Raw genomic sequence first — 26,713 nt, 5'->3', positions numbered from 1 at the left:
GAGCCAGGCCACCATACCACAGGACTAGACCCAAACCCACTTAAACCCTGGACCAGAAACAAGCCTCCCTAGCCTCAGACCAGATTTGGGTCACCCAGCTAAAGGATCAGAGCTGGGCCACCCAACCACAGGATTAGAGCTGAGCAACTATAACCCAGGATAAAAGCTGGCCCACTCAAGTCACCGGACAACACCAGGGCCACCTAAATCCGAGAACCAGTCCCAGGCCATCCAGGTCCCAGGCTCTGGACCCCGGCCACCCAAGTCCCAGGCTCTGGACCCCGGCCACCCAAGTCCCAGGCTCTGGACCCCGGCCACCCAAGTCCCAGGCTCTGGACCCCGGCCACCCAAGTCCCAGGCTCTGGACCCCGGCCACCCAAGTCCCAGGCTCTGGACCCGGGCCACCCAAGTCCCAGGCCAAGACCCGGGCCACCCAACCCCTGGACACGAAACTGGCCACCCAACCCCTGGACTAGAAATAGGCAACCCACAAGCCCTGGACCAGAAACAGACCACCCACAAGCCCTGGACCGGAAACAGGCCACCCAAGCCTGGCACCAGAAACAAGTCACCCAAGCCCTGGACCAGAAATGGGCCTCCCAAGATCCTAATGAGATCTGGATCACCCAACCCCAGGACTAAAGCCGGACAAGACAACATACAGGCCGCATCAGGGACACCCAACCCCAGACCTGAGCTATCCAAACCCAAGAACAGACCATCAGATCAGACCAGCTCAACGTAGTCTCTGGCCAATCCAACCTTGAGTATCACAGCAGATCTTGCAACTCAAGCCCAAAACCGGGCACAGACTACCCAAGCCTGAAAACAGAGCTGGGCACAAAAGCTTCAGACTAAAACCAGGTCACCCAAGCCCCACACCCAAATGACCTAAGTCCTGAACCAGATACTGGTCATCAAAGGCACAGACAAGAGCCATATCATTCTGGCCAATGACTAACCCTGATCACCCAAACCACCCATACTAGACCATACTGATCCATACCCCACAACCGGATATCCTAACGCTGGGTGAGCCCCAGATCATCCAAGCCCTGAACCAGAGATAAGCCCCGGATTAGACCCCGACCACAAAGCCCAGGATGTATGCAGGTCACCCAAGCCCTGAACCACAAAGAGACCACCCAAGCCTTGGAGAGACCCAGGAACCCAAGAGCCTGACTAGACCAAAACCAGATAACTCAAACCCCAGACTAGATCCAAGTCACCCAAGGCCCTGAATCAGAAAAGAGACACTCACGGCCCAGACTGGGTCATTCAAGACCTTGAGCAGTCAAGGTTCTACTAAACTTAGAGATCCTGATCATCCAAGGCCTGGACCAGATCTGGTCACTCAAGTCATGAAGCACTGAGATACTTGTATTCATTGTTGCCATCCCCGTGTCAGTGATACGCCATCTTCTTCGATAAAATCACGGTACTTGCGTCCACTGTTACCCTCCCTGTGTCTGTGATATGCCATCTTCTTCGATAACATCACGGTACTTGTATCCACTGTTACCATCCCTGTGTCTGTGACACGCCATCTTCTTCGAGAACATCATAGTACTTGCGTCCGCTGTTACTATCCCTGTGTCTGTGATACGCCATCTTCTGCGAGGACATCAGGGTACTTGTATCCACTGTTACCATCCCTGTGTCTGTGATACGCCATCTTCTTTGAGAACATCACAGTACTTGTATCCGCTGTTACCATCCCTGTGTCAGTGATACCCCATCTTCTTCAAGGTCTTCTGCAGTGCAGATGGCCCTAGTGCCACACTGATCATGTCTACATCAAGAGCGGCAGCTCCGAGAACCACCCTGGAGTTCAGGAAGCTGTGCATCAGTGGGACCCCTCACCCCACCCCTTCCAGGACAAAAAGCCAGGCCACGGCGAGGATCAAAAACCTCCCATATTACCAGGACCTCCCAAGAGCTTTAAAGACCTGTTTCCTGCTGGATGCTCCTCCTTCCCTACCACTGATCTGAGACCATTAGGCTCCACCCATCAGCCAACAACTGGTACATCCACCTGCCTAAACCAACAAGTACAACAACCAACCTTACAACCTTTCTGCATCAGATACCAAAGTGCAGGACCAGCTCTGCAGAACCCTTCAGCCCATATGACACCAAGCACTTACCATATAGGTCATATTATAAACATAAACCTCCCCAACCTTAGGGTCTAGGAAGGACAGTGCTTAATTTGAGCCAGTTGTTTCTGGTGCTAAGCACCAGCACTTAATTGTCATCACCGGCACTTATGACAGCTGTCACATGGTGGTGCTGTCAGTATAATTTAGAGATGAGCAGAACAACAGTGTATTGTTAATATGATATATATTAAAAATGACTGATAGATGCCTCCCAAGCCATTCTTATAAGTTTTGGGGGCCTAGAATAGTTTGAATTATAGCATATAATGCACCTTCTGCACCATCTATGCATGAAGATCATTTTCTCCCATGTCTCCCAGAAGCACGAGACGCAGACAAGGTCAGCGCGCAAACACTGCTCTTTAAGGGTAGCACAAGCCATAATCACTGACAAAGAAACCTAATAACCAGCTGGGCCCCTCCACACCCCCTTTGCCCCCACAGGTGCCGTAATGGCAGGGATGAGAACAAGTTATTTTATTTAACATCTGCCTAGCGAGGCAGCTTAATTGCAAGAACAGGCTGTGAATTAGTGGCCAATATATGTTATTTTATGGCCCCCTCCAAGAGAGCACTAACGTCTCCGCAGCAGAAACAGTTCCAGCTGAAATGGTTCCAGCTCCTTTCTCCTGGCTCCGGAGCCACGTGGCCACTGTGGCCGCCTCCTAGTGCAAGCCAGAGGGGAAGACTGACGTATCTGTACAGCGATTACTCGTATAGTGCTTTATGTCACCCTAAGTTAGCACGTGAGTGGTGGAAACAAGAGGACAAGATGGAGGGAGTGGCAGGGATCTCACCAGGACACCACTGCTGCTTGCACCACACATTGCCCCTGCCAGCGCTGCCAATAACTGTACCAACACAACTAACCATCACACTCCTACAAGTGTGACATTTCAGACTATTCCAGGTCCCCAAAACTATAAGGATGGCTAGTGGAGCAGGTAACAGTAACTTTTAAGGTGTATTGAATTAATAATTGACAGTTGTTGTGGTCATCTCTAAAATAGCCAGACAGCGCCACATTGTGGCAGATTGTCACAAGCACCAGTGTCTATATTTTATATATTAATGCAGATATAGACATTCCGCTCATCACATGTTGAGGACAGTCAGTTTTGTGGTTAATTAAACATAACATACTCCATGTCTGTTACTGTAGGGAACAAACACGTGGTCCTCTTACCTGTATGAACGTGCACACATGCACGCGTGCACACACACAAGTTGTGTCCGTCACTTTGGATCTACATGACATTACGTAACAAGGATTCATTGATCATGATCCTTCCAGAAATTGCATTTCACTGCATCAGCCCTACTGTTCCGTTGAGCACGAACTGGGCACCACTGTGAGGCGACTCCACACGCGTGTCCCCACATCCCTTTGCTGCTCTCATTTTCTGAGGTTTTTTTGTCTGCTGCATGGATTGTCACCCCAGAATCAAACCCCTTCTCATGCCCCCCTGCTTCCTTCCACTGTCCCTTTAAGTGACCCTAACTAGCCTATTTTATTTTTCACAGTTTTTCCAGACGTCATTTGGTTCACAATTTCATATTATTGGTGCATTATTATTTTTCTTATAGTATGTATTGTTTTATAGATTTTGGAATAAGATTTTATAGATTCTATGTTAGAAACTGAAGCACCTTTTCTAGTTTCTTAAAAATGTTGGCCCATTACCAAGAGTCAATATAGGTAAAGTCTTTCGGTCAGGTCAATTTTTAAGATTTTTACTCCACCTTGGCTGTTTGCGAGCATGGAATATCTCTAAGGAGAGCTTGTCAACATTGATTTCTTCAGGTTGTGTTTTTCTTGCATTGATCTAATCCCATTTACTCCACGGCAGAAGTAAACCGATAGCTGAGATTACGGCTACGGTTACCGGATACCGCCTTGTCCCTGGGTACACTACGCTTCCTGTCCTGGGATAACCTTTTCAGCACCATAGCAACCTGAAACTCTAATCCAATTGCCTCAAATGAAGTAAATAACCGCTGCCATGCCATTAGTACGTATACATTTGGTTGTTAGAGGAACGCCGCAACGTAAAACCCTATGCCACAGGTGATACGATTCCATGAGGTAATCCTAATTAAAAAGCTTGCTGCAGAAATCAGTATGCACCACCACCTGGGACTTCAAGAATTAATCATGACCTGAAAGTGCACAGGATAATGAGGAAAAAATGCAAGAAGTCTGGTTTTCAAGAGATTTCTCCATTTATGTAGCTCTGTCGAGCATCTCACTCCACCATCGAAGCCTCGCGGTGTTCGCTTGGGTACCCTCACGGGGAAGCTGGAAAGATGTGAAATGTAATGGCACTTCTACTGAATATCTAGGTTTTAGAGGTCCTGTGAAAGGCTACCCCTGAGATCACATTTTGGATGTACTCCGTGGCAGACCCCAGACTCAGCAGGTGGAGAGAGCTCTGTTGTGTCTGATAAATGATCATATTAAAGAGAAAAGTCTATTTTTACTTACGTTGTCAGAAATAATGCATTATTCACCCAGGTTTTCATGGCTTAGAAACAATCTCAGAGTTAACTTTATTGTAATTTTAGCATCAAAAGAAGATCTAAGGATTGATACATCAACAAAGTATTGGAACATAGTCAACACAGTACTGGAAATTTATGCCAACCTGGAAAATAATGCCTAACAGAAAAAAATGCAAAGTGAAGTCCTTTTAGAAAGATTCTTAAACGAGATGCGATTAAACCAACAATTTTGGATGTGGCCTCCTAATCCAAGCTTGGATGTTGAACTCACCGTAAAAAAATATTACTCATGTAAGACCTCATCCTATATCTGCCAATCATCTTGAGTTTAACTTGAAAAGAAAGGACTGTCCACATGGAAAGAACTCTGTCTCAAACTTATGGAAAATGAAGGTGGACGAGTGACCACCAAAAGTGGAAATCAGAGTATCAAATGTTTTATGAATTTCTTTCCCAGAACCTCCAAAACAACTTGTTGCTTTCCAGTGATGAAGAATAAATCTAGAAGCACAGGCTACACCAACAAGGCTGAAAAATGGCAGACTACTGCTGAAGTGTAATCATGCACCACATTTACCATGATGCACTGGGGCTAAACAAGTGCTGGGATGCAGGGCAATGTGCTTGCACCTCCTTTTGTTTGAAAAAACTCCCGTGAGCTACTGAGCTGACAAGCGTGTGTTGGTACACTTGCACCCAGTGAGTGGTACACAGACCTGAGAAGACTTTGGCAGCATTTCCAGCACAGCCCTGAAGTGACTGCCAAAAATGGAAATCAGAGCATCAAATGTTTTATGACATTCTTTCCAGCACCCCTAAAAACGACTTGTTGCTCCCTGCTGATGAAGGAATGGATCCAGAAATGTGCGCCTAGAGTTACACAGCACAGGCTGCACCAACAAAGGTGAAAAAGTAAAGACTACTTGTGAAGTAAGAGTTATCATGCACTGCATTTACCATGATGCATTGGGACAAACTGAGTGCTGGGATTTGAGGCAGTGTGCTCCCACCTCCTCATTTTAATTCATGTTTGCAAAGATAGTCATTCATCACTGCAAAGGTTTCTTGGCGCTACACCTCTGAGGAGTTACTCCACAATATTATATCCTGGTGAGAACATTCAGAGCTTTAACTTATCGTTGTGAATGAAAGAGTAATTTTGGGGCCACAACAGCAAACGGTTCACTGTAGCAGAGAAAAGTTTCTAGATCTGAAGAGGATCAAGTAGCATTTTCTGGATTTTCGGAAGCGCATTCGCGAGACTAATGATCAGTTGTACAGCAGAGCAAAAGTTTTATCGAGAAACCAATCAGTGCTACGAAACCCACAAGAGACTGATCTTTACATCTATCCACATGATCGGATCTCAGTCATAGCAATCAACCTGTAGTTTGGAGTGACTATTAATCAAAGAAAAATAATTGATCAAGGAATAAAGGGGTACAGTTGTCCACCCATCGCTTCTTTCCTTGCCTATCAATTCTCTGATTGCTTGATGTACCTAAGAAAAAACCATCACACTGCAGAGTTAAATAGCAACATTAAGTTATGAAGATGCAATTGGTTAGTTATTTGCTGCAGGAAAGGTGCACCTGACAGCAATTGTGTATTAAAAAAAAACTTTAAAAAAATACATGTTCAGAAAAACTGTGCGACATGAAGACAGAAACTTGCCACAGACCAACATATCTACGCGATTGTGCACCTCAGGAGGGAAGTCAGCGGTTTGTACTGATCAGGGTTAGTTTATGGGGGTTGGGACCAGAGACGTTTTAAGGCACGGGCAATGGGGGCTCTGGCCTAGGGCCCCAGCCTTTCAGGGGGGCCCTGGTGGAGTCAGTGTATTTTGCAGAGAGTCCTGCCCTAATGACCCAGTGTAATTCTGAAACAAAAGGTTTTAGATAGCGTTTTGCTTTGATTTATTTTAATCTGGGTGATGTGCGAGTCTATTATGGATACTGTGCAGAGAAATTCTATGTTTATGTTTAAGGTAACATCCATAAAAAAGTTTCAAACACATAAAAATAGAACCTCACACATGAGAATTGAGAGGGCGTCATGTAGATTATTTGCAGTAATATTAGTGAGCTGTTTCTGTGTTACAATATTGAAAACACACAATACTGTCCCTGAATATTGGATGTAAGCACATTTAAAATTTGGACCAGTATCCTGTGCACTGTCAGTGACCTATCCAAAGAGGGCGTGAAAGAGCGGAAATTGGATCATAAATTCAAAACTGTTCCCAGGGCCTCCAAAATCCTTAAAATGCCCCTGATTGGGGTGCGGGGGGAGACTGGCTTATGAACAAAATTATCCTTAAATTTTGAACGATTTAAGAAAGAAAAGCGAGAGAAGGACAGGGATAAGAAAACAGAGTTTTCTCACGCGCCCAGTAAATGCTAAGATTGCAGCAAGAGATATATCAGTTTTTACCCGGCCTGACAGGAGGAAACGATAATCCACTTGGCGCTTTAAGTCCGCGAGGCACTACCGATCCGTCAAATGAAGATACAGCGATGGGCTGAGAACATAAGAACAGAACTCTATGACAGTCTCAGGGATAATGGCGAATGAAGGCTAAAAGAATGAGTGAGATGGCGAGAAGGGGGCCCCAGGGGTCCCACAGGAAGAAATGTGAGACGCAGAATTTGAGATGATGAAATCTGCCCATCTGGGAGAGCTTGATCCAGTAAGAGGAAACAGCTGAGCCCAGAGCTACCCCCAGCTGACGGTCTAAGAGGGATCTGGTGTGGAGCTCGGTATCACATGGATGCTGTATGTTTGCAACTTCCTGGAGGGACGGCGTGCGTCACACTCCGCTGTCCATCATGTGGCTTTACGCTGCTATTAAGGCATTCAGTTTTCTATGACTTCCGGTTATGAAGCACCCGAGCCTTGGTGCAAGGATAGCGAGTGATACCTTCGAGAAGAGCGCAAAGGTCCTGCTGGTTGTGGTACCAAAATATTGTCAGATAATCAAGTGACGTACATCGTGTGTCCCAAATATAGTCTACAAAAATGATCGCCCCAGTTAATAATGGGAAATCTATACCCAAGGTGAACCACGATTAGGACAATATTTATGTCAGATGATATTTTGTATACAATATTCGAAGGTACAACCTCCTGCTGGCTTTATAAGCAGAACTGAGACGTGTGTTACTAGGTGTGGGGAGAAAGGATGGACAAAGTGTCCATCTGGTTGTATGTCAACAAACGGCTTCTGGGTCTCTGGAGGGCCACCCTAGGGTGCTCCTTTAAACCCCCCCTCCCCCCCGGTTAATCCTAGGTGCTTCTGCTAAAGGCTCTCCAAGACGCCCAATGCCCACCCTGAGGGGTCTGTGTTACCAATGAAGCAATAACAGCCTGAGTGTCAGGAGAAGGCCACTTGGAGATGCCAGCCAGAGACACCCAGTCAGAACACATGAGAAACAAATCACCTTGAAGCGTCTCAGGGGACAGATTCCTTCATGAACCTTGTGACCACAGAACCCACCCTATGTCTCCCGTGACGTACCACAGACTCTGGGAACAGACCACGGAAGACCTAAGGTGATGGCTGAGTCTAATGCTTGCGTCATCAGTTCTTGCAAGCAGGCATCCTTCAGTAGGGAGTATCTGCCTCTAGTTGGTGCACAAGAGATGGGTAATATCTGATAATATGCACTACTGGGCGCTACAGGCACCTAGCAAGGAGGCCTAGGCATGTCAGGTTGTATTTATCCAGGGAGACGTTCACGCACTGATACCCCTCTCAGCTCCAGCAGCCCTCTCTGTGAAAGACAGAGATGCTCGACACAAAGGAACGCAGGGGGAACCCAGAGGCACAGAAAATCAAGTACTCTCCCATGGAAAACACAGAAAAAAGCACGTGACTCACGAGGCAAAAAGAGATCAAGATCACATATGTTTCCAGAGTTTCACAAAGAGTTATAGAAAGACAGACAGATAGCAAGTAAGTAGAGAGGTGGGCTTGTGTGCAATGGGGTAGGTGTGATGGCGGGGGCTTAGGTGGGTGGCCTCGCCACAGGCCAGGCCCTGCTCCCAACCTGCGCTGCACAGGGCTAAAGGCCACGCGCCGCCACGGCTAAATGAAGGTAGGTGTTGGATGGAGGGGCCGGTCACAGACCAAGGCTCAGGGCCCATCCCATATGGTGCACGGCCAAAGCCCATGGGCCTCGGCGGATGGGGTCAGGTGTGCTGCAGAGCATGGCCACCGATGATGGCAAGGGTGCAGGGCCTGATTGAAGGTTGCCCGAGCGGGACAGGAGAGGTTGGGCAGTGGGCCCGATTGCCCTCGTGCGTAATCCCCTCCACCATGCACTGCTGGTGTTTCGAAGTGAAGGAAATCATAAAAACTATGAAATCCACTGAAATAAAACCATAGTTTTAAACTGAGTGACGGTCCTGGCTCAAACCCAGCAAGCCACTGAAAGTCACCCGTTACGGTTCCCAGCACACGCCATAACCTGCGCAGACGGCCATGCGCAAACACGCCTTCCCGCCCTCCCGCAGTAGACCCAATCAGCACTGGCCTACCTTTCACCGACTCCGACCTCTTGGGCAGGTCCAGGGTGTCGAAGTTTCTGTCCACGTCACCATTCCTCTTCCCTGTGCACAAAACAGATATGTAAAGCAGAGAGATCAGATTCCCTGATATGACAAGTGGAGATGTTAGCATTAAGACATCTGGTAAAACTCTTTTTCTGGGTTATTTTTATGGCTCTGTGACACAATATAAAATCTTTCCAAGTTAGCTTCCTTCTGAGAAACCATACAGAAGGCAAACACAGGGCACAGAGAAAGGCCAGGCTTTGGTGGGTAAAGAGACGAAAAGAGACAGATTGGTAAATTAAAAGATACACAGACTACCGCGGAGTGTCTGTTCTTACTGCCATCAATATCTACGCATGTGTCCATAATACTATTATTTTCATTTTCTTCATGTGGCCATTTATATACAAACACATCTATTCTTATCCATGTAGCGCCAAACCCATGCTGGTCAAGCAAGCGCCTCATGGTGGGAAGGCTCCAATGCAGGACACACCAATGAAGGAGGGGCTGGTCCTGTTGGACTGGTTAAGGGTCCTCGTGCCACGAGGTGTGTACATCCTCCCAGAAGGGTTCGGTGATACTGAAGGTAGGCTGCCCAGACAACCAGCATCCATCAGGCAGCTATTTCTGGCCTCGCCCTGGCACAGGTCACATGTGAGCAGTTTATCACCATTCTTGAGCATGCTGGGATTTGTGGTTTTAAGAGTCCCATTACAGAAGCAGAATTCATAAAACTTGACCATAAGCAGAAACCAGGAGTAGTTGAGCTACTAACAAATTACTTGGAACAAACAAATCTCTGAGAACAGTTACATTTTAGCACAACAACGTTCTTGATATAATTAATAGAAGCGCTACAGATTGGAAAGCGAGAATATTCTAAAGTTTGTGGTAGGCACAATGATCAAATTCGTAGGTGTGTGCATAAAACATGGGATGCTAGGGAGAAAAATGTGCCCAACTGCCACAGAGAGAGAAAAAAAAACAGACTCCTCCTACCATTCCACAAGGTTCTGGAAGAAGAGGTCAAAGAGAACACAAATAGTTACACCAAAAATGGACTCACCTTGGTTAAACCATTCCTCTACTTAGCAGAAAAGCAGCAAAGGAAACAAAAAGAATGAGAGAGACGGAAGAAATCAAAATGAAACAAAGCATGGCAGGATAACAAGTACAATCCCCACTTGCTGCAACACCCGCAGTATGCCCCATGTTAAGAAGAGGAAGGGGCTCAGAATATTTGGAGATTAGGAGAATTCCCAACAGGTTGGGGAGTCTGACAGGTGAAAGGGGGTGGGTCAGTTATATGTATCTGAGCCCGATCTGCCTTTCAGGGGTGGCAGCCTACTGGTATGGCTGCCAATCTCCTCCAAGCTGGACTTCTAAACACTGCCAAGGTCTCCCCCTAAAGAGTCTGTGCAGATCAGAGCTGGTGAGGCCTTCAGAACCCCTCCGCACTGTCCAGGTCTTCTGAAGAAGGCATGTTCTTACAGGGTTTGGTGTAGCCTTCTGCCACGCCCACAGTGACCCCAGATGTGTGCTCCCCCAGGAGTAGGGGAGGCTACACACACCATACTACTGGCTGCAAGTAGACTGGGGTCCAGCATCTCATGTTTCTCTACCAGCTGTTCCTGCACACAGAAATCAGAATAGCAAACTCTTTTCTATAAGTGATGCAGGAACCACCAGCCCACATCTGGCACCTCAATTAAAATGATATTAATTCTGGAAGATCTTAAGTGACACCAAACACCCCTCAGCTGTCATAGTCTACAAGAAAATTATCATTTTGTTGGCCAAAAAACTCAAAGATATAACTGGTTTCATTTCTTGGCAGTGAGAGGCTCAAACCTTGTTTAATGGCAACATGAAGCAATCTCTCTGATTATGTTGGTGAATGTGATTGCTAGTCGGTAGGTCACCGTTACAAGCAGAAACATCTCTGTTGACACATGTAACATTTATAACCATATGTGTTCCTTGGAAAGTCAGTTACAAAATAATGACTATGGATGTCAGTCAGAGGTTGGGCAAGAAACAGGATTACAGACAGAAGGACAGAGAAATACCAGGAGTTATGGGAGAATGACAGACCGAACCACAGACCAAGACAGAGGTGTACAGAGCTATATACACTGTCATGTAGGGAGAGAGAGAGAGAGAGGACACACACAGCCACAAAGAAAAACACATTGAGATTGATGAATGAATGACAGACTGAGATAGACAAGGTCTCAATGACAGCGAGAAGCAGACAGATAAACACAGACACATTGATAGAGGGACAGAAAGGTACATGAAACAGTACACATTGATAGATGCTGAAATATAAAAAAGAGGCAAGAAGATTTAGAGACACTCAGATAAAGTAAGATGGATTGACAAAGCAATGACTACAAAGCAGCTCCACAGAAAAACAGACTCAGAAGCGCTTAGGATGAGAAAGATGGAAATGAAAGCTAAACAGAATGGCTGATGGGGAGAGATAAATAGATAGGACAACCGTGAAGGACATATTGGATCAGCAGCTATTCAAGTGAGAAAAGATAACCACTGTGAGTAGAGATGAACAAAAAAAAAAGCAAAGACGACGTATGTGGTCATGGACCACGAGTGACCACGAGGGTGGCAAACCATGCAGGGATAAGCTGCGTACGCAAGGTAAACTAAGTCTGGCAGGGACCATCAGCTTGAGCAAAGATGGCGGATACAAGCAGCAGTGACCAGCGTAAACAAGGAAGAAGAACAAAGGCAAGAAGAACCAACGTGACCATGGTTGGCCACCAGTAGTGTGGATGGCCACATGGGCCAGGACAACCATTGTGTCAACCAGTAGCGAAAAGTGCCAGCTACCTGCGGAAATGGCTGACGAAAGAAGTACCACTACTGCAAGTATGAACCACCACTGCAGGTAACGACGATCAACACGCGTGGGAAGAAATGAACTCTAGGAGATATAACCAAGGCGAGACGGGATCAACAACATGATCGGAGATGACAAACATGGGCAGGGTGACCAGTTAGAGCCAGAATGACCACGAAGGGCACAGGGAAGTGAAACATACAGGAACAAAGGACACATGCAGGATAACACGCAAAATCAAGGGCACCAGAAACACACAGGGACGTCAGGCACATGCAGGGACAACAGGCACATGCAGGGACAATAGGCACATGTAGGGACAATAGGCACATGCAGGGACAATGAGGATATGCAGGGACAACAGGCACATGCAGGGACTATTGTGGGAGCAGGGACAACCAAAAATGTGAATACAGATAGAAGCAGAAAAAAACATATGTGAGTAGAGATCAACCAACTTAAGCAATGACAACCACCACAAGCAAGGGCAGGCAGCACAGGGGAGGCAGTCAATGTGAGCAACAACCACCGCCAAGGGTAAATATCATAAAAACTGGAGACAATGGATCAAAGAAGCAACAGCATCCTTTTAATATGGTAAATTTGGTTGTCGTTTACACCACAATAGTCGGCTTCTGGAGTGGATTTGGGGGTTCTTACAATCCAATAAGGCGATATAGTTGGTGGGCCGAACAAATCCAGTCCAGGATCAATCTCGCCTCTCTTGGGTCTACCGAGCCATGAGCATGGTGGCATCATAGCAGATATAAGGGACATTTTACCTACTAGAGCAGCAGCAACCAGTTCAAAACGGTCAATGTAGAGGTGACCTAAGGGATGTGATGGGTGTATCTTAGCAACCCCCTACAGAGGCTCGCAAGCCGTATGCATACGGAAATTCACCTCTTGGAATATGACTGAATGCTATGTTATGGCTGTTCTTGAAACCAAACCCCTTTCGATCTATCCAATTTTAGGGTCCTTCTGCTTCTATTGATAAATTATGGGTTTCAGCAGTACAGTTCTGAAATAATTCTCAGGAAGGAAACTGGCTGGTAGAAGGAACTGAGCTCAAACACGCGTGTGCCAAAATAACATGACTGCAAAGATTCTGAAAACTGACTAACTGAATTTCATTAGTTCTGAATAGCAATAGCTGGGCTCATTAAAGCAGTTGCCCCAACATGGCAGAAAGGCACTTCGTTCACGGTACCAAGAATTAAGGTGAATCAGCACTCGCGCCCCATTGGTGGGTCTGTCCCTAGAGATATTGTGAGATTTTCAGGTGAGCCGGTGCTTCTGAAAGGAAGGCATTCCTGAGTAAGAGTTGGTCTCATGTCTGAACATTAAATGACTGACATCTGAACAAGTCTTCCAGAGTCCCATCAACACTTAGGGAGTCTCAGCCTAGTTGGGAATCTCTTGATTTCTCTATAAGACCACTCTGCCTCTGCGCATACCCACGCCTGTTTACAAACGTGGCCTCGCAAAACCTCAGCCTAACCAATGGGAAACTACCTATAAACAAGACGTGTTAGGGACCAGGCACCGGCAGACATTGTCACCAGGGCCATATGGCCATTAATAATATTACAAAATGGTCACAGGAGTAGTTAAACTGTACTACACAGATACAATCAACAATGCAAACCTGAGTACAGGGAGGGAAAGACTGAATCAGAGAATTCGAAAGTACCCTCAGTGATTGGCATAACTCGGGTGATGAGGGCTGCATGGGTGGAAGTAGCCTCACCTGCACCCCCACCCCCTTGAGCCCACATCCTCGCCACCTTTACGTCCACAAGACAAGTGAGGTACACACCTTTGGCTTTCTTCCCCCCAAAACAGCCGGCATCGTCTTTCTTCTTCCTCTGATGCCCACCCGCGCCGATGGGCATGGTGGCATCGCGATCCTGGAAGCGGTCAGCGCCGGGCACTTCCTTGTGCACGTGGTAGGAGAGGTTCCGCATAATGCACACGCAGTTCTCCACGGACTGCCACAAGGAGAGAAAACAAGAAAGGCCACACCATCAGCAAGAGAGAATATATATCACAGAAAGCCCACACATAGGTTTATATCGTGGTTTTCTTGTGTTAGAACACAGGCCTGGGAGGAAGAGGGAATTCAGATTTTATGCCAACATCTTCAAAATGTTCATCATTTTATTTCTTTGAACTACATCTTTTCTACTAACACTTTAGTGCACCATTCACCCAGTCTGAACTGTACACCTACATCACCTGGGCCACCTACCAAGACACCCCAAACTGTTAGAATTCAATGACTGTCCCCTTCTGAAGGGATAGCCAACTATGTACCACGCCAAGAGGTCCTAATGAGTGGTAATATGTGTGATATAAGTGTACTAATTAAGTCATGAGGAGTCTCTCTTGCAGTGAGGAAGGCTGCACTGACGCGCATGGTTAAATAATCTTACCTGCCACGGCCCCTTTAAGTGTGGTTGGGTGGAGAGCTTGAAAATGGGGTTCCCAAAAGCTTCATGATCAATCCAATGTAATCTTTTTTTTATGTTTTACTTCTCTGCCCACCACCAGCTGAAGGGAAGTCAGGTAATGCCAGTGCAACCTTTTCTACCCCCCAGCGTGGACTTGAGCCACATAAGGTTTTCTCCTGCTCCAAAGTGGCATCTTTAAGGCACCCAAACGGAACTGACCAATAGCAGAAGGAAGCTGTCTGAAGCCAGGGATGAAGGTTGATGTCTGAAGCTAGGGATGAAGGATGCTGTCTGAAGCCAGGGATGAAGGTTGATGTCTGAAGCTAGGGATGAAGGTTGATGTCTGAAGCTAGGGATGAAGGTTGGTGTGTGAAGCCAGGGATGAAGGTTGATGTGTGAAGCCAGGGATGAAGGTTGGTGTGTGAAGCCAGGGATGAAGGTTGGTGTGTGAAGCCAGGGATGAAGGTGCCTGTCTGAAGCCAGGGATGAAGGATGCTCTCTGAAGCCAGGGAAGAGCGATCCCTCCAACGGATGGCTGGGGCTGTTCACAAACGAGTTGAGCAAGTCTGCCATTGTTACACCTTCTCTGCATTGTTGGGTCTGTGATTTCATACCTTGCTGGATAGATCTGTGGGAATTACACAGGTTTCTGCTCAAAATCCACTAGCAAGAAGAAACTATGTGTATGCAAGTATTGGCTTGGACCACTCAACCTAAAGACGGCCCTGCTGGGTGAAAATCTGCATATCCACATTCCCTTCTGACTTCATAATGAACCGAAACCTCTTGCTGATTCGGTGCGTTACAGCAAATGTAACCTTTCTAACAAACCATGTGAAAGTGCAGCGCCTGCCTCAGTGCGGACGAAGAAGAAGACGGACTAATCTGGCAACGGGTTAAACTGGACCGTTTGGGTCGCTGCCGCAGACGAGTAAACGAATCAATGGTATCTGGGCGCTCGGCCAGGCACCTCTCCGCAGCATCAACAGTAGATCAGATTCAACAGACGCGTGCAGAAAACCTTGGCAAACAAGCCTGTCCGCCGGGACACATGCCAGTTGGACCAAACAAAGGTCTTCTTAAGCAGTGGCTACTGGATCACTGGACCTGGCCAGTTGATTCCACACCAGGCCAAGAGATTGGTTGAGACAAGAGGTGGCCAGTTGTTGTAAGGCAATATTTATAAAGCCCAAAGGGCCAGATGTACAAAACTCTGGTCACTAAATTTTGGTCGCAATTTGCAACCAGTATTTTTGCACCAGTGTGGTGTTTTGGAGACAAAACCTATGTACTAAAATGTCTGTCTGCAAAATACTGTATCCTAGTAGGTCGCAATTGGACCTTACTCGAGAGCATTAATAAGGTAGTCCCAAACTGTGACCCACTATAACTTGATGCCATTACAGGGACGGTGGCCAGCTGGGACCAGACCACCATGTCTGAAATTGCTTTTAAATAAACCAAACGTTTTTCTTTTTAAATGCAGCCTGTTATTCTTAAAGGAAAACAAGATGAGTTAAAAAAAAAAAAAAAAAAAAGGAAGACGAACAAATGTTTACTAAACATTTTTCAAGACTAGAAGTTGGTCCACGGAGCTACTGCCTAGTCTCAAAATGCTTTTGTCAGCATTCACAATGGTGAAAGGGTCCCGTGTGGACCCCTTCCTGTTCACGAAGGGTGTACCAGTATATTTCAATAATCGGTATGATATTAATGTTTTGCAACCAGATTTCGGTGGCAAAACATTAATACATTCCATTCCAAATCACTATTTGGAATGGAAGCCCTAAACACACCTCTTCCAAATAACACTTTGGTAAGTAGTTGTAAACCCAAATTGTGACTTAGTAATGTGTTACTTCATCACAATTTGGGTTGGATACATACAAAAAAGTGATTTTGCACATGGTCTGATTTTGCAAATCGGATCCTTCGAGGCTGCAAAAAGCCTTAGTACATCTGGCCCAGCATGTGGAATTTGTATGGCCTCTATGGGCTAGAGATCATAGCCATAGAAGGATACTATAAAGGTGAATAAGCCGTCAAGGCACAAGGAACACAGTGGGCCATGTGCATGAGTGTCTCCCTGCACTGGTGTATAAGTGAGCATCTTTCTGCCTCGTGGCACGTCAGGATGGGTGTTGTGTGGTTGATTTAATGCTCAGACACATGCCACCCGATGGACTCCCTGCACTGATTTGAGTCACATGACTTTGTGATCTTTTTGATGTCACTTTACCAACTCCCCACTCTGACAAGTTCCACATGACCGATTCCTTTCTCTGGTTGGGGCCACTTCACTCTGTTGCCTGCTTGGGGGTCACATGGAGGGTTTCTTGTTCTGACTAGTGTCATGTGACCTATCCCCTGCTCTGATTGGTGCCACGTAACTGAGTCCCTGCTTTGATTGGCTTTTTGTCACTGATTCCCTGCTCTAATATGTGCTACAGACTGGCTGTGTTTTTTGTTGTCGCAGGGCCTATTCCCTGCTCTCACGGGGCCAAAGAACCAATTCCCTGCTCAGACTGACTTCACATGACTGACTCCCTCCTCCTAATCCTATCAGCGCTGCATGATTGATTCCCTGTTCTGATTAGCTTCACGTAACTGATCTTCTGTTCTGATTTGTGCCACATTCTCCATTCTGTTTAGTGCCTGACTCAATAATGGCTCCCTGCATTATAATTCCTAAATTCAAGTTAAAAAAACAAAACAAAAAAAAACACATGGGTGGAACATCTTTCTCTGTTCAAGTTGCCAAACTATGAAATTCCCTACCCGCAAACATAGAATCCATCGACCACACTCTCCACTTCAGAAGATTAGTCAAAAGGTGGCCCTTCAACACATGACGACTATACTCAAAACTCAAGAATGTACCACATCAGTACACTCAGACCTGACAAACGATAGTTCTCACGGTATGAAAGAGCTGTTCGTGTACAAGTACCCGTCACTGTGCTTTGAACTGCTCCTCCAGTTACAATCAGATACATTTATAAAACAGGAAATTATATATTACACCACAGGATACATGTGTATATCAGACCATGTCGACATTGCTGATTCTATGTACATACAGGTGCACATATAGAGGGGTAGGCCTGCTACTGATTACAATACGTGTCATGTGCATATGTGCAATTACAGTTACATGAAAGCAGAAAAAAGTACCACATGAGAAATGTGGACAGAAGACCATGTAGATGTTGAACTTCAATGTACATGTGGGCATTTATATAGAGGGGTTTAAATCAAGCAAACAAAACTAAGACACACTGTGTGTGTGTATATATATTTATATGTGTGTGTGTGTGTGTATATATATATATATATATGTATATATATATATATATATATATGTGTGTGTGTGTGTGTGTGTGTGTGTGTATATATATATTTTTACATTTTGCTACAGTAAAAAAAGAAAAAAATAACTTTCCCTCCTTCCCATCCTTACTCCTTCTGACTCATTCCAAACCTTCTGAGTACTATGAACTCCCAAACATCCTTCACAATTTGTCAGCCCTCGTTTCCAGCCGTGCCACCCAACTAACAAGCACACGACGACCCCTACTCACAAAACAACTCACTACTTCCCCTTTCCATATCAATCCTTCTAGCCCTACCCCAAACTCTACTAAACACAAGAAATCAAGAGCAGTCCTAACGCTACAAACGCACAAGGAAAAACAAAAGAAAAACACAGTACTAACCTATGAACTACTAATTCTGGTTTCCAGAGTAGCGTGCTACTCACAAAAAAAAGCGCTTCAATGCTTTATCATGGGTTGTAAGTGCTGTATAAAAACACTTAAAATTAACTTATTGATTCCGTGGTCCCATTGGTGTCATGTGACTGATTCCCTTTTCTGATTGGTGCTACATGATAAAATTCCTTCTCTGAATGGCTTTACATGACCGATACCCAACTCTTACTCTTATCGATGCAACAGGACGGCTTCTTATTCGTGCAGAACGACTGATTCCCCGCTGATTGTCTTCACATGACCAGTTCTTTGTTCTGATTTGTGCCAGATGATTCCCTTCTCTCTTCAGTGTCACTTGATAGATTCCCTGTTCTGATTTGATTCAAACGACTCCCTGCTCTGTTTGATGTCACACGATTGATTCCTTGCTCTGATTGGTGCACATGATTAAATTCTTTCTGATTGGCTCCACATGGCTGATTTCCTGCTCTGATATCACATTACTGATTCCCTGCTGTGATTAGTGTTATCTGACTTGATGCCCCGCTCTGATTGGTGCCAAATGACTGATTCCCTGCTCTGATTCGTGCCATGTGACCGATCACTTCTCTGATTGGTGCCACATGACCGATGCTCGGCTGTGATTGGCTTTGCATGACCAGTTCCCTGCTCTGATTGGTGCCACATGAGCATCTGACATCTGTAGGTGACCTCTCACAGGTTTCCTGGGTAGGAGTACAGGCCGAGCAGTGGGACTCACCTTGTTGTCCGTGTCCTTCTTGCTCACTGCAGACTGCAACGCGTGAAGAAGCGCGTCCACGAGCCCGTCGCATTCCCGCAGCCTCCTGCGCGCCTCTGCCCCGTCTGAGCTGACATTCCTGGGACAAATAGGAGAAAAGCCTGGATTAATCAAGTCCTTGAGCTTTAGATACGGTGGGAAAAAAACCAAAAGAAAACGGCTCAATCACAAAAATTGTTTCACAACCATCCTAACAATAACTATTTTAACTTATCAGTTGTGCTGCTTCTACGCAACGTAAACAACAGGTGCTGCTATCATCCATTGTTATTGTACGTTGGGCCTAATTTAGAATTTGCCGGAGGGAGTTACTCCATCACAAGCATATTGCAATTTAGCCTATGGAAATCGTAATACGACGGAAGGGATATCGGTCACATTTGAGACGGAGTAACCCGTCCGCCAATCTCTAAATCAGGCCCTTACTTCAGAAGGATGGAAGGCTGAGTTGGCCTAACCGGGATTCAAACTTGTGGCCTGCAGATAAAAGCAGATGTCTATGGCCCTGTTAACTCCAGACCAGGTAAGTCACACCTTGCTGTGGTACATCACATGATCTCACACCCAATCACACGTCACCCAGTGAAGAACAGCGATCACGTGGTGAGCTGGAAACCCCTATACAAAGTGGGTTTCCAGCTCTGTGTGGAGGCTCTGTACAGTTGGGACTCATTACAGGGCTTGCAGCCTCCCCAGGACAAGCGAGGCCGAATCAGAAGCCCTTGTTTTTTTATCTTCCTTTGGGGGGAAGGAAGCGCCTGCCAGGAAAGTACCAGCACGAAGCCCCGCTCTCTCCACTGACCTCAGTGACTGACCAGGTAGTGAGGAGCTCAGGCCCCGCCCCCTTGAAGACCCCACCTCCTCTCTAGCATGAAGACTTTTTTTTAAAGGCTGGCAGGTCTGTAGCTCACTGAGTCATCTTGCGCACAATGCTTCCACATTATATATGTTACCCTAAAGAGGCCAAGCCTGGAGACTCAGCAGCAAAAGAAGAGGCAGGCCCACTGGAATTATGCAGCAAAGGAGGACCAAATTATGCCACAAGGTTGAACAAATTATGCAGCATGAATAAGCAATTTATGCAGCATAATGCAGCACATTTTGTCATAGTATTTCATTATTTTGACATTTTTACACCTGGTATTAGTGTTTGGGAACAGAGTTCACCTCATTAGTAAGAATTTAACACCTACAAAAATGAAATAAGCAACTTAAAAATGACCAGCCAACTTTTTCAAAAAGCGTTCCGATGAGCAGGAATCTGAGTCGCTATATTTTTTGTAACGCTTGATCCGCTTGAGCTAGAAACACATTGTTTGGTTAAATTCTACAGATTATGCAGGAGATGATGGTTTACCTGGCAAATACATAATTATGCGAAAATCACTGCAGATGTAGAATCGCATGATTCTAGTGGCCTTGCCTGTAGTGGACCTCACAGACTTTTCTCCCTTTACTGTGACTTGTGCAGAAACACAAGTACAGAGATGTTTGTGGACCACAACAGCCCTGCAACAAGTCGGCGTAGAGCCAGATTTGTTTTACTACTGTTTTGTACCTGCATTTATATATACATATATATAAATATAAATGTAAAGCATTTCATGCTCCTGACGAGGCGCTGAAGCACATTAACCAGCGAGTAGCATTTTACAACACAAGGCAGTGTAATAGCTACTCTGAGTGAACGCAGTATCTGAAGGGCGCGTGGATTGGCTGGGGGGTCCATGCCCCGCCTCTATGCTCCCTGAATGCCTGGACTGTGATTGGCTGAACTGCTCATCATTCCTTTTTGTGCCTATTTGTATATGAGGGATGAATGGCTGAGGCATCAGTTTTTGATTTTCTTTCTTTTTGTATAGTAATTGCTTTTACAGAGCGCTTCGTGCCCGGCTCCAGGTGTGAGGGTCTCGGAGGGCCACGAAGAAGTATGGGAAGACTATCATCGTGAATGGCTTTGCGTAGCATCTCCCAAGTGTCTGAGACCTGGATCTGGGGATGCGGATGGTCTTGTAAGGGGATGAGCTGCAAACTCTACCTGTTGTGGGGGTGTTGCTTACTCTGTTTCTAAGGATTTGTTTAGTACCCAAGGTATTTATCTCTGTTGCTCTCTCTGCATCACTCTTTCTCTCTATCTCACCTTCCGTTCTCTGTGCATCACCGTCCTTTCACTCCACCTCACACTCCTCTGCCTCCACCTCACCTCCCTCTTCTCACCATCTGCATTTTCCTGCCTCACTGTGAGAAGGTAGCCTCTTTCTAGCCTTGTTACCCCCACTTTTGGCCTGTTTGTGAGTGTATGTCAGGATGTTTGTCACTGTTTTCACTGTCTCACTGGGATCCTGATAGCCAGGCCTCAGTGCTCATAGTGAAAACACTATGTTTTCAGTATGGTTGTTATGTGTCACTGGGATCCTGCTGGTCAGGACCCCAGTGCTCATAGGTTTGTGGCCTATATGTATGTGTCACTGGGACCCTGTCACACAGGGCCCCAGTGCTCATAGGTGTGCATGTATATGTTCCCTGTGTGGTGCCTAACTGTCTCACTGAGGCTCTGCTAACCAGAACCTCAGTGGTTATGCTCTCTTATTACTTTTAAATTGTCACTAACAGGCTAGTGACCAATTTTACCAATTTACATTGGCTTACTGGAACACCCTTATAATTCCCTAGTATATGGTACTGAGGTACCCAGGGTATTGGGGTTCCAGGAGATCCCTATGGGCTGCAGCATTTCTTTTGCCACCCATAGGGAGCTCTGACAATTCTTACACAGGCCTGCCACTGCAGCCTGAGTGAAATAACGTCCACGTTATTTCACAGCCATTTTACACTGCACTTAAGTAACTTATAAGTCACCTATATGTCTAACCTTTACCTGGTAAAGGTTAGGTGCAAAGTTACTTAGTGTGAGGGCACCCTGGCACTAGCCAAGGTGCCCCCACATTGTTCAGAGCCAATTCACTGAACTTTGTGAGTGCGGGGACACCATTACACGCGTGCACTACATATAGGTCACTACCTATATGTAGCTTCACCATGGTAACTCCGAATATGGCCATGTAACATGTCTATGATCATGGAATTGCCCCCTCTATGCCATCCTGGCATTGTTGGTACAATTCCATGATCCCAGTGGTCTGTAGCACAGACCCTGGTACTGCCAGACTGCCCTTCCTGGGGTTTCACTACAGCTGCTGCTCCTGCCAACCCCTCAGACAGGCAGCTGCCCTCCTGGGGTCCAGCCAGGCCTGGCCCAGGATGGCAGAACAAAGAACTTCCTCTGAGAGAGGGTGTGACACCCTCTCCCTTTGGAAAATGGTGTGAAGGCAGGGGAGGAGTAGCCTCCCCCAGCCTCTGGAAATGCTTTGTTGGGCACAGATGTGCCCAATTCTGCATAAGCCAGTCTACACCGGTTCAGGGACCCCTTAGCCCCTGCTCTGGCGCGAAACTGGACAAAGGAAAGGGGAGTGACCACTCCCCTGACCTACACCTCCCCTGGGAGGTGTCCAGAGCTCCTCCAGTGTGCTCCAGACCTCTGCCATCTTGGAAACAGAGGTGCTGCTGGCACACTGGACTGCTCTGAGTGGCCAGTGCCACCAGGTGACGTCAGAGACTCCTTGTGATAGGCTCCTTCAGGTGTTAGTAGCCTTTCCTCTCTCCTAGGTAGCCAAACCCTCTTTTCTGGCTATTTAGGGTCTCTGTCTCTGGGGAAACTGTAGATAACGAATGCATGAGCTCAGCCGAGTTCCTCTGCATCTCCCTCTTCACCTTCTGATAAGGAATCGACCGCTGACCGCGCTGGAAGCCTGCAAACCTGCAACATAGTAGCAAAGACGACTACTGCAACTCTGTAACGCTGATCCTGCCGCCTTCTCGACTGTTTTCCTGCTTGTGCATGCTGTGGGGGTAGTCTGCCTCCTCTCTGCACCAGAAGCTCCGAAGAAATCTCCCGTGGGTCGACGGAATCTTCCCCCTGCAACCGCAGGCACCAAAAAGCTGCATCTCCGGTCCCTTGGGTCTCCTCTCAGCACGACGAGCGAGGTCCCTCGAATCCAGCGACACCGTCCAAGTGACCCCCACAGTCCAGTGACTCTTCAGCCCAAGTTTGGTGGAGGTAAGTCCTTGCCTCACCTCGCTGGGCTGCATTGCTGGGAACCGCGACTTTGCAAGCTTCTCCGGCCCCTGTGCACTTCCGGCGGAAATCCTTCGTGCACAGCCAAGCCTGGGTCCACGGCACTCTAACCTGCATTGCACGACTTTCTAAGTTGGTCTCCGGCGACGTGGGACTCCTTTGTGCAACTTCGGCGAGCACCGTTTCACGCATCCTCGTAGTGCCTGTTTCTGGCACTTCTCCGGGTGCTACCTGCTTCAGTGAGGGCTCTTTGTCTTGCTCGACGTCCCCTCTCTCTGCAGGTCCAATTTGCGACCTCCTGGTCCCTCCTGGGCCCCAGCAGCGTCCAAAAACGCCAAACGCACGATTTGCGTGTAGCAAGGCTTGTTGGCGTCCATCCGGCGGGAAAACACTTCTGCACGACTCTCCAAGGCGTGGGGGATCCATCCTCCAAAGGGGAAGTCTCTAGCCCTTGTCGTTCCTGCAGTATTCACAGTTCTTCAGCCTAGTAAGAGCTTCTTTGCACCAACCGCTGGCATTTCTTGGGCATCTGCCCATCTCCGAGCTGCTTGTGACTTTTGGACTTGGTCCCCTTGTTCCACAGGTACCCTCAGTCAGGAATCCATCGTTGTTGCATTGCTGATTTGTGTTTTCTTTACATTTTCCCTCTAACACGACTATTTTGTCCTTAGGGGAACTTTAGTGCACTTTGCACTCACTTTTCAGGGTCTTGGGGAGGGTTATTTTTCTAACTCTCACTATTTTCTAATAGTCCCAGCGACCCTCTACAAGGTCACATAGGTTTGGGGTCCATTCGTGGTTCGCATTCCACTTCTGGAGTATATGGTTTGTGTTGCCCCTATCCCTATGTTTCCCCATTGCATCCTATTGTAACTATACATTGTTTGCACTGTTTTCTAAGACTATACTGCATATTTTTGCTATTGTGTATATATATCTTGTGTATATTTCCTATCCTCTCACTGAGGGTACACTCTAAGATACTTTGGCATATTGTCATAAAAATAAAGTACCTTTATTTTTAGTATAACTGTGTATTGTGTTTTCTTATGATATTGTGCATATGACACTAAGTGGTACTGTAGTAGCTTCACACGTCTCCTAGTTCAGCCTGAGCTGCTTTGCTAAGCTACCATTATCTATCAGCCTAAGCTGCTAGACACCCTATACACTAATAAGGGATAACTGGGCCTGGTGCAAGGTGCAAGTACCCCTTGGTACTCACTACAAGCCAGTCCAGCCTCCTACACTCACCGTCATCTCTCTCAACAGCACTCTCCTCTTTCTCTACCTCTCCCTTCCTTCGCCCATCCCATCCTCCTGTAACTCTGCAGTGGTGTCCGCTCTGCCGTTTCGCCTCACCCTAAAGTATTTCTCCCCTTTCTGCCCCGATCTCCTTCTGTCTTTCCCTTGCTATCCTCTTATTGCGGTTCCGCTTCCACCTTATTCTTCTCTCTCCACTTCAATCTTCTCTCACTTCACCTTTCTTTCTCAGCCATATCTTTCTCTCGCCCTCTCCATCACCCGCTTGCCTCTTCTCTTCACCGAGCCATCCTCACGCTCTCCTCCCCATTATCCTTGCTCTCTCTGCCTTATCGTCCTTCATGTCCGTCTCACACTCCTACTTATCTCCCTTCGCTCTCTCCACCTCAACAATGCCTCTCTCCACCTCACCCTCTTCTGTCAGCTTTGCCTTCACTGCTGGTGCATTTTGGGTAGTAATGTGTGTATGTAAAGGAAGCTTGATCTGCTTCCATACAAGCCATTGTGCTTGTGTGGGTGGTGTGTGTAAAGGGCCCATGCAGTCATTACCTGCTCCCCATTGGCCGCTCCCAACATTTTAAACAGCGGCCACCAAGGCTTGGATTATACTGTGTGTGCATGCAGAAGATTTACAAAAACTTGGGGGAAATGCATGTTTTAAAGAGACTGTAAAGGGCTGTGGGACTTTCTGAAGTTGTAAACAGCGCTAACTGCTATCCAATTACTTCGAATAGGTTTAATAACAATTGAAAGAGCTATCAAACTTGGCAAGCGACCAAACATTAAACGTGAGCCTGGTTCTGCCCTCATCTGCCCACTGTGCCCAGGAGCATAGATTCCGAGGATGGCGGCTCGAACTGTAATTTGCTGGCTGATTTGTAAATCAATATTAGGGTGTCAGTCCTTTGAGTAGAATGTATTTTAAAGTGAAGATAGTGGAAATGTATAGTTCACATGAGTGCCTCAGGACTGAACAGTTGTCTCTAAATTGTGACTTCCATGCTCTCTCAACTTTTTCCCTTCTCCCTCTAATCTCCCCTATTCAATCACCCTTCCATCACCCTCCCCACCCATCACTCTCCTCTCCCTTCTGTTCTATCACTCTCCTTTTAACACTTCTTCTCTGGCCCAACACAACTTAGCACTTGCTAATTATGCTCCTCTCTGACTATCTTGGTTTATAGTTACGTCCACAATAGCAATGAGGCCAAGGAAGCCACAGAACAAAGGAAAAATCTGTAGTTTCTCTGGTCCCACATTTTAACCGAAACCCGTACCGCAGTCAACCAATGAATTCTATAGGCAGCAATTTCTCTCATCACAGACACAAGAGCACTAGGCCTCACATGTACGAGTGACTCAGAATAGTGAACGGCAGGAAAAATTGCGATAGTCCTGACAAAGGCCCCCAGACTCGATTGGGCTCGTAGAATGGGCCGAAACATGTTGGCTGAAAACAGATGTTTCTAGGAATATCATAGTCTTAAGAAGACCAAAGATCCATTGCTTTTATTGATGCCTTTGGTACCCTCCAATAAAGGAATTCTTTGGGGTACACCAATAGGTATTTATAACTGCATAATCTGGATCTCTGCTTATATCCAGTTGGTACTTTATCTAAACACACCCTAAATTCTTGGTTGAGTCCACCCTGGTAGTACTGTCTTACCAGGGTGTGGATAGACTGACAACGATGGAGCATGCCACTATTAGTGGGTGAGGCGTCTATTCCATTTCTTGGAAGAATCCAGTGGTGGACTGTGGTAGGGGTTTCATTGAATATTTAGGACCAAAGAAACTCTACTGATTGTTCCTATGTTCTGTGGCGTCCTTGGCCTAGTTGCTATTGTGGGTGTAAATGTTATTTGGGAGAGTGCAGCTAGGTGACAATCTCTCACTCTCACGCTGTGGTTACCTTTGTTTATCAACTTTCTAATCCTTTATCAGCCTCATTCTCCATCTTCACCCTTCCCATTCCTCTCCCTCTATTCGCCTCTCGTCCCTTTCTCAATTCAGATCTATCAATCACCCTATTCGCATCTCCTACATTATGGTTCCTTCTTTATCCACCACTATCATCATCTTCATCCCATGCATAACTTTATGACACACATCACTCCCCTACTGATCTGCTCCTGTCATATTTCTTCTCTTCTACTCAATATGTTACTCGTATTACATTCACCTCTTCCTGTACCGTCCTTTTTTCCTCGCTTTCATTTTTTTCATCCCCACACTCTCCTCTAGTTATCCTCCATTTCTC

At 46.5% G+C, this 26,713-nt stretch overlaps 1 protein-coding gene across 7 annotated transcripts in view; it reads right to left on the bottom strand.

The window, feature by feature from the left end:
* ARVCF (ARVCF delta catenin family member) overlaps nt 1–26,713 on the bottom strand; it is a 442,211-nt gene that overhangs the window by 99,375 nt on the left and 316,123 nt on the right. For 4 of the 7 annotated variants that reach the window (XM_069215286.1, XM_069215288.1, XM_069215289.1 and 1 more), the window contains exons 6-9: nt 19,014–19,131; nt 13,910–14,081; nt 10,291–10,308; nt 9,207–9,278 (exon numbers count right to left, since the gene is read on the bottom strand). In XM_069215286.1, coding sequence (XP_069071387.1) covers nt 9,207–9,278; nt 10,291–10,308; nt 13,910–14,081; nt 19,014–19,131 — 380 coding nt within the window. The remainder of the gene's footprint in view (nt 1–9,206; nt 9,279–10,290; nt 10,309–13,909; nt 14,082–19,013; nt 19,132–26,713) is intronic. The other 3 variants (XM_069215290.1, XM_069215292.1, XM_069215287.1) reach the window with 1 other exon arrangement.

This window comes from Pleurodeles waltl, chromosome 11, assembly GCF_031143425.1.
Source record: "Pleurodeles waltl isolate 20211129_DDA chromosome 11, aPleWal1.hap1.20221129, whole genome shotgun sequence".
In the NCBI taxonomy this organism is placed as follows: Eukaryota; Metazoa; Chordata; class Amphibia; order Caudata; family Salamandridae; genus Pleurodeles; species Pleurodeles waltl.
The sequence above is the reverse complement of the archived record's forward strand: the minus strand, read 5'-3'. Positions and strand labels throughout refer to the sequence as shown.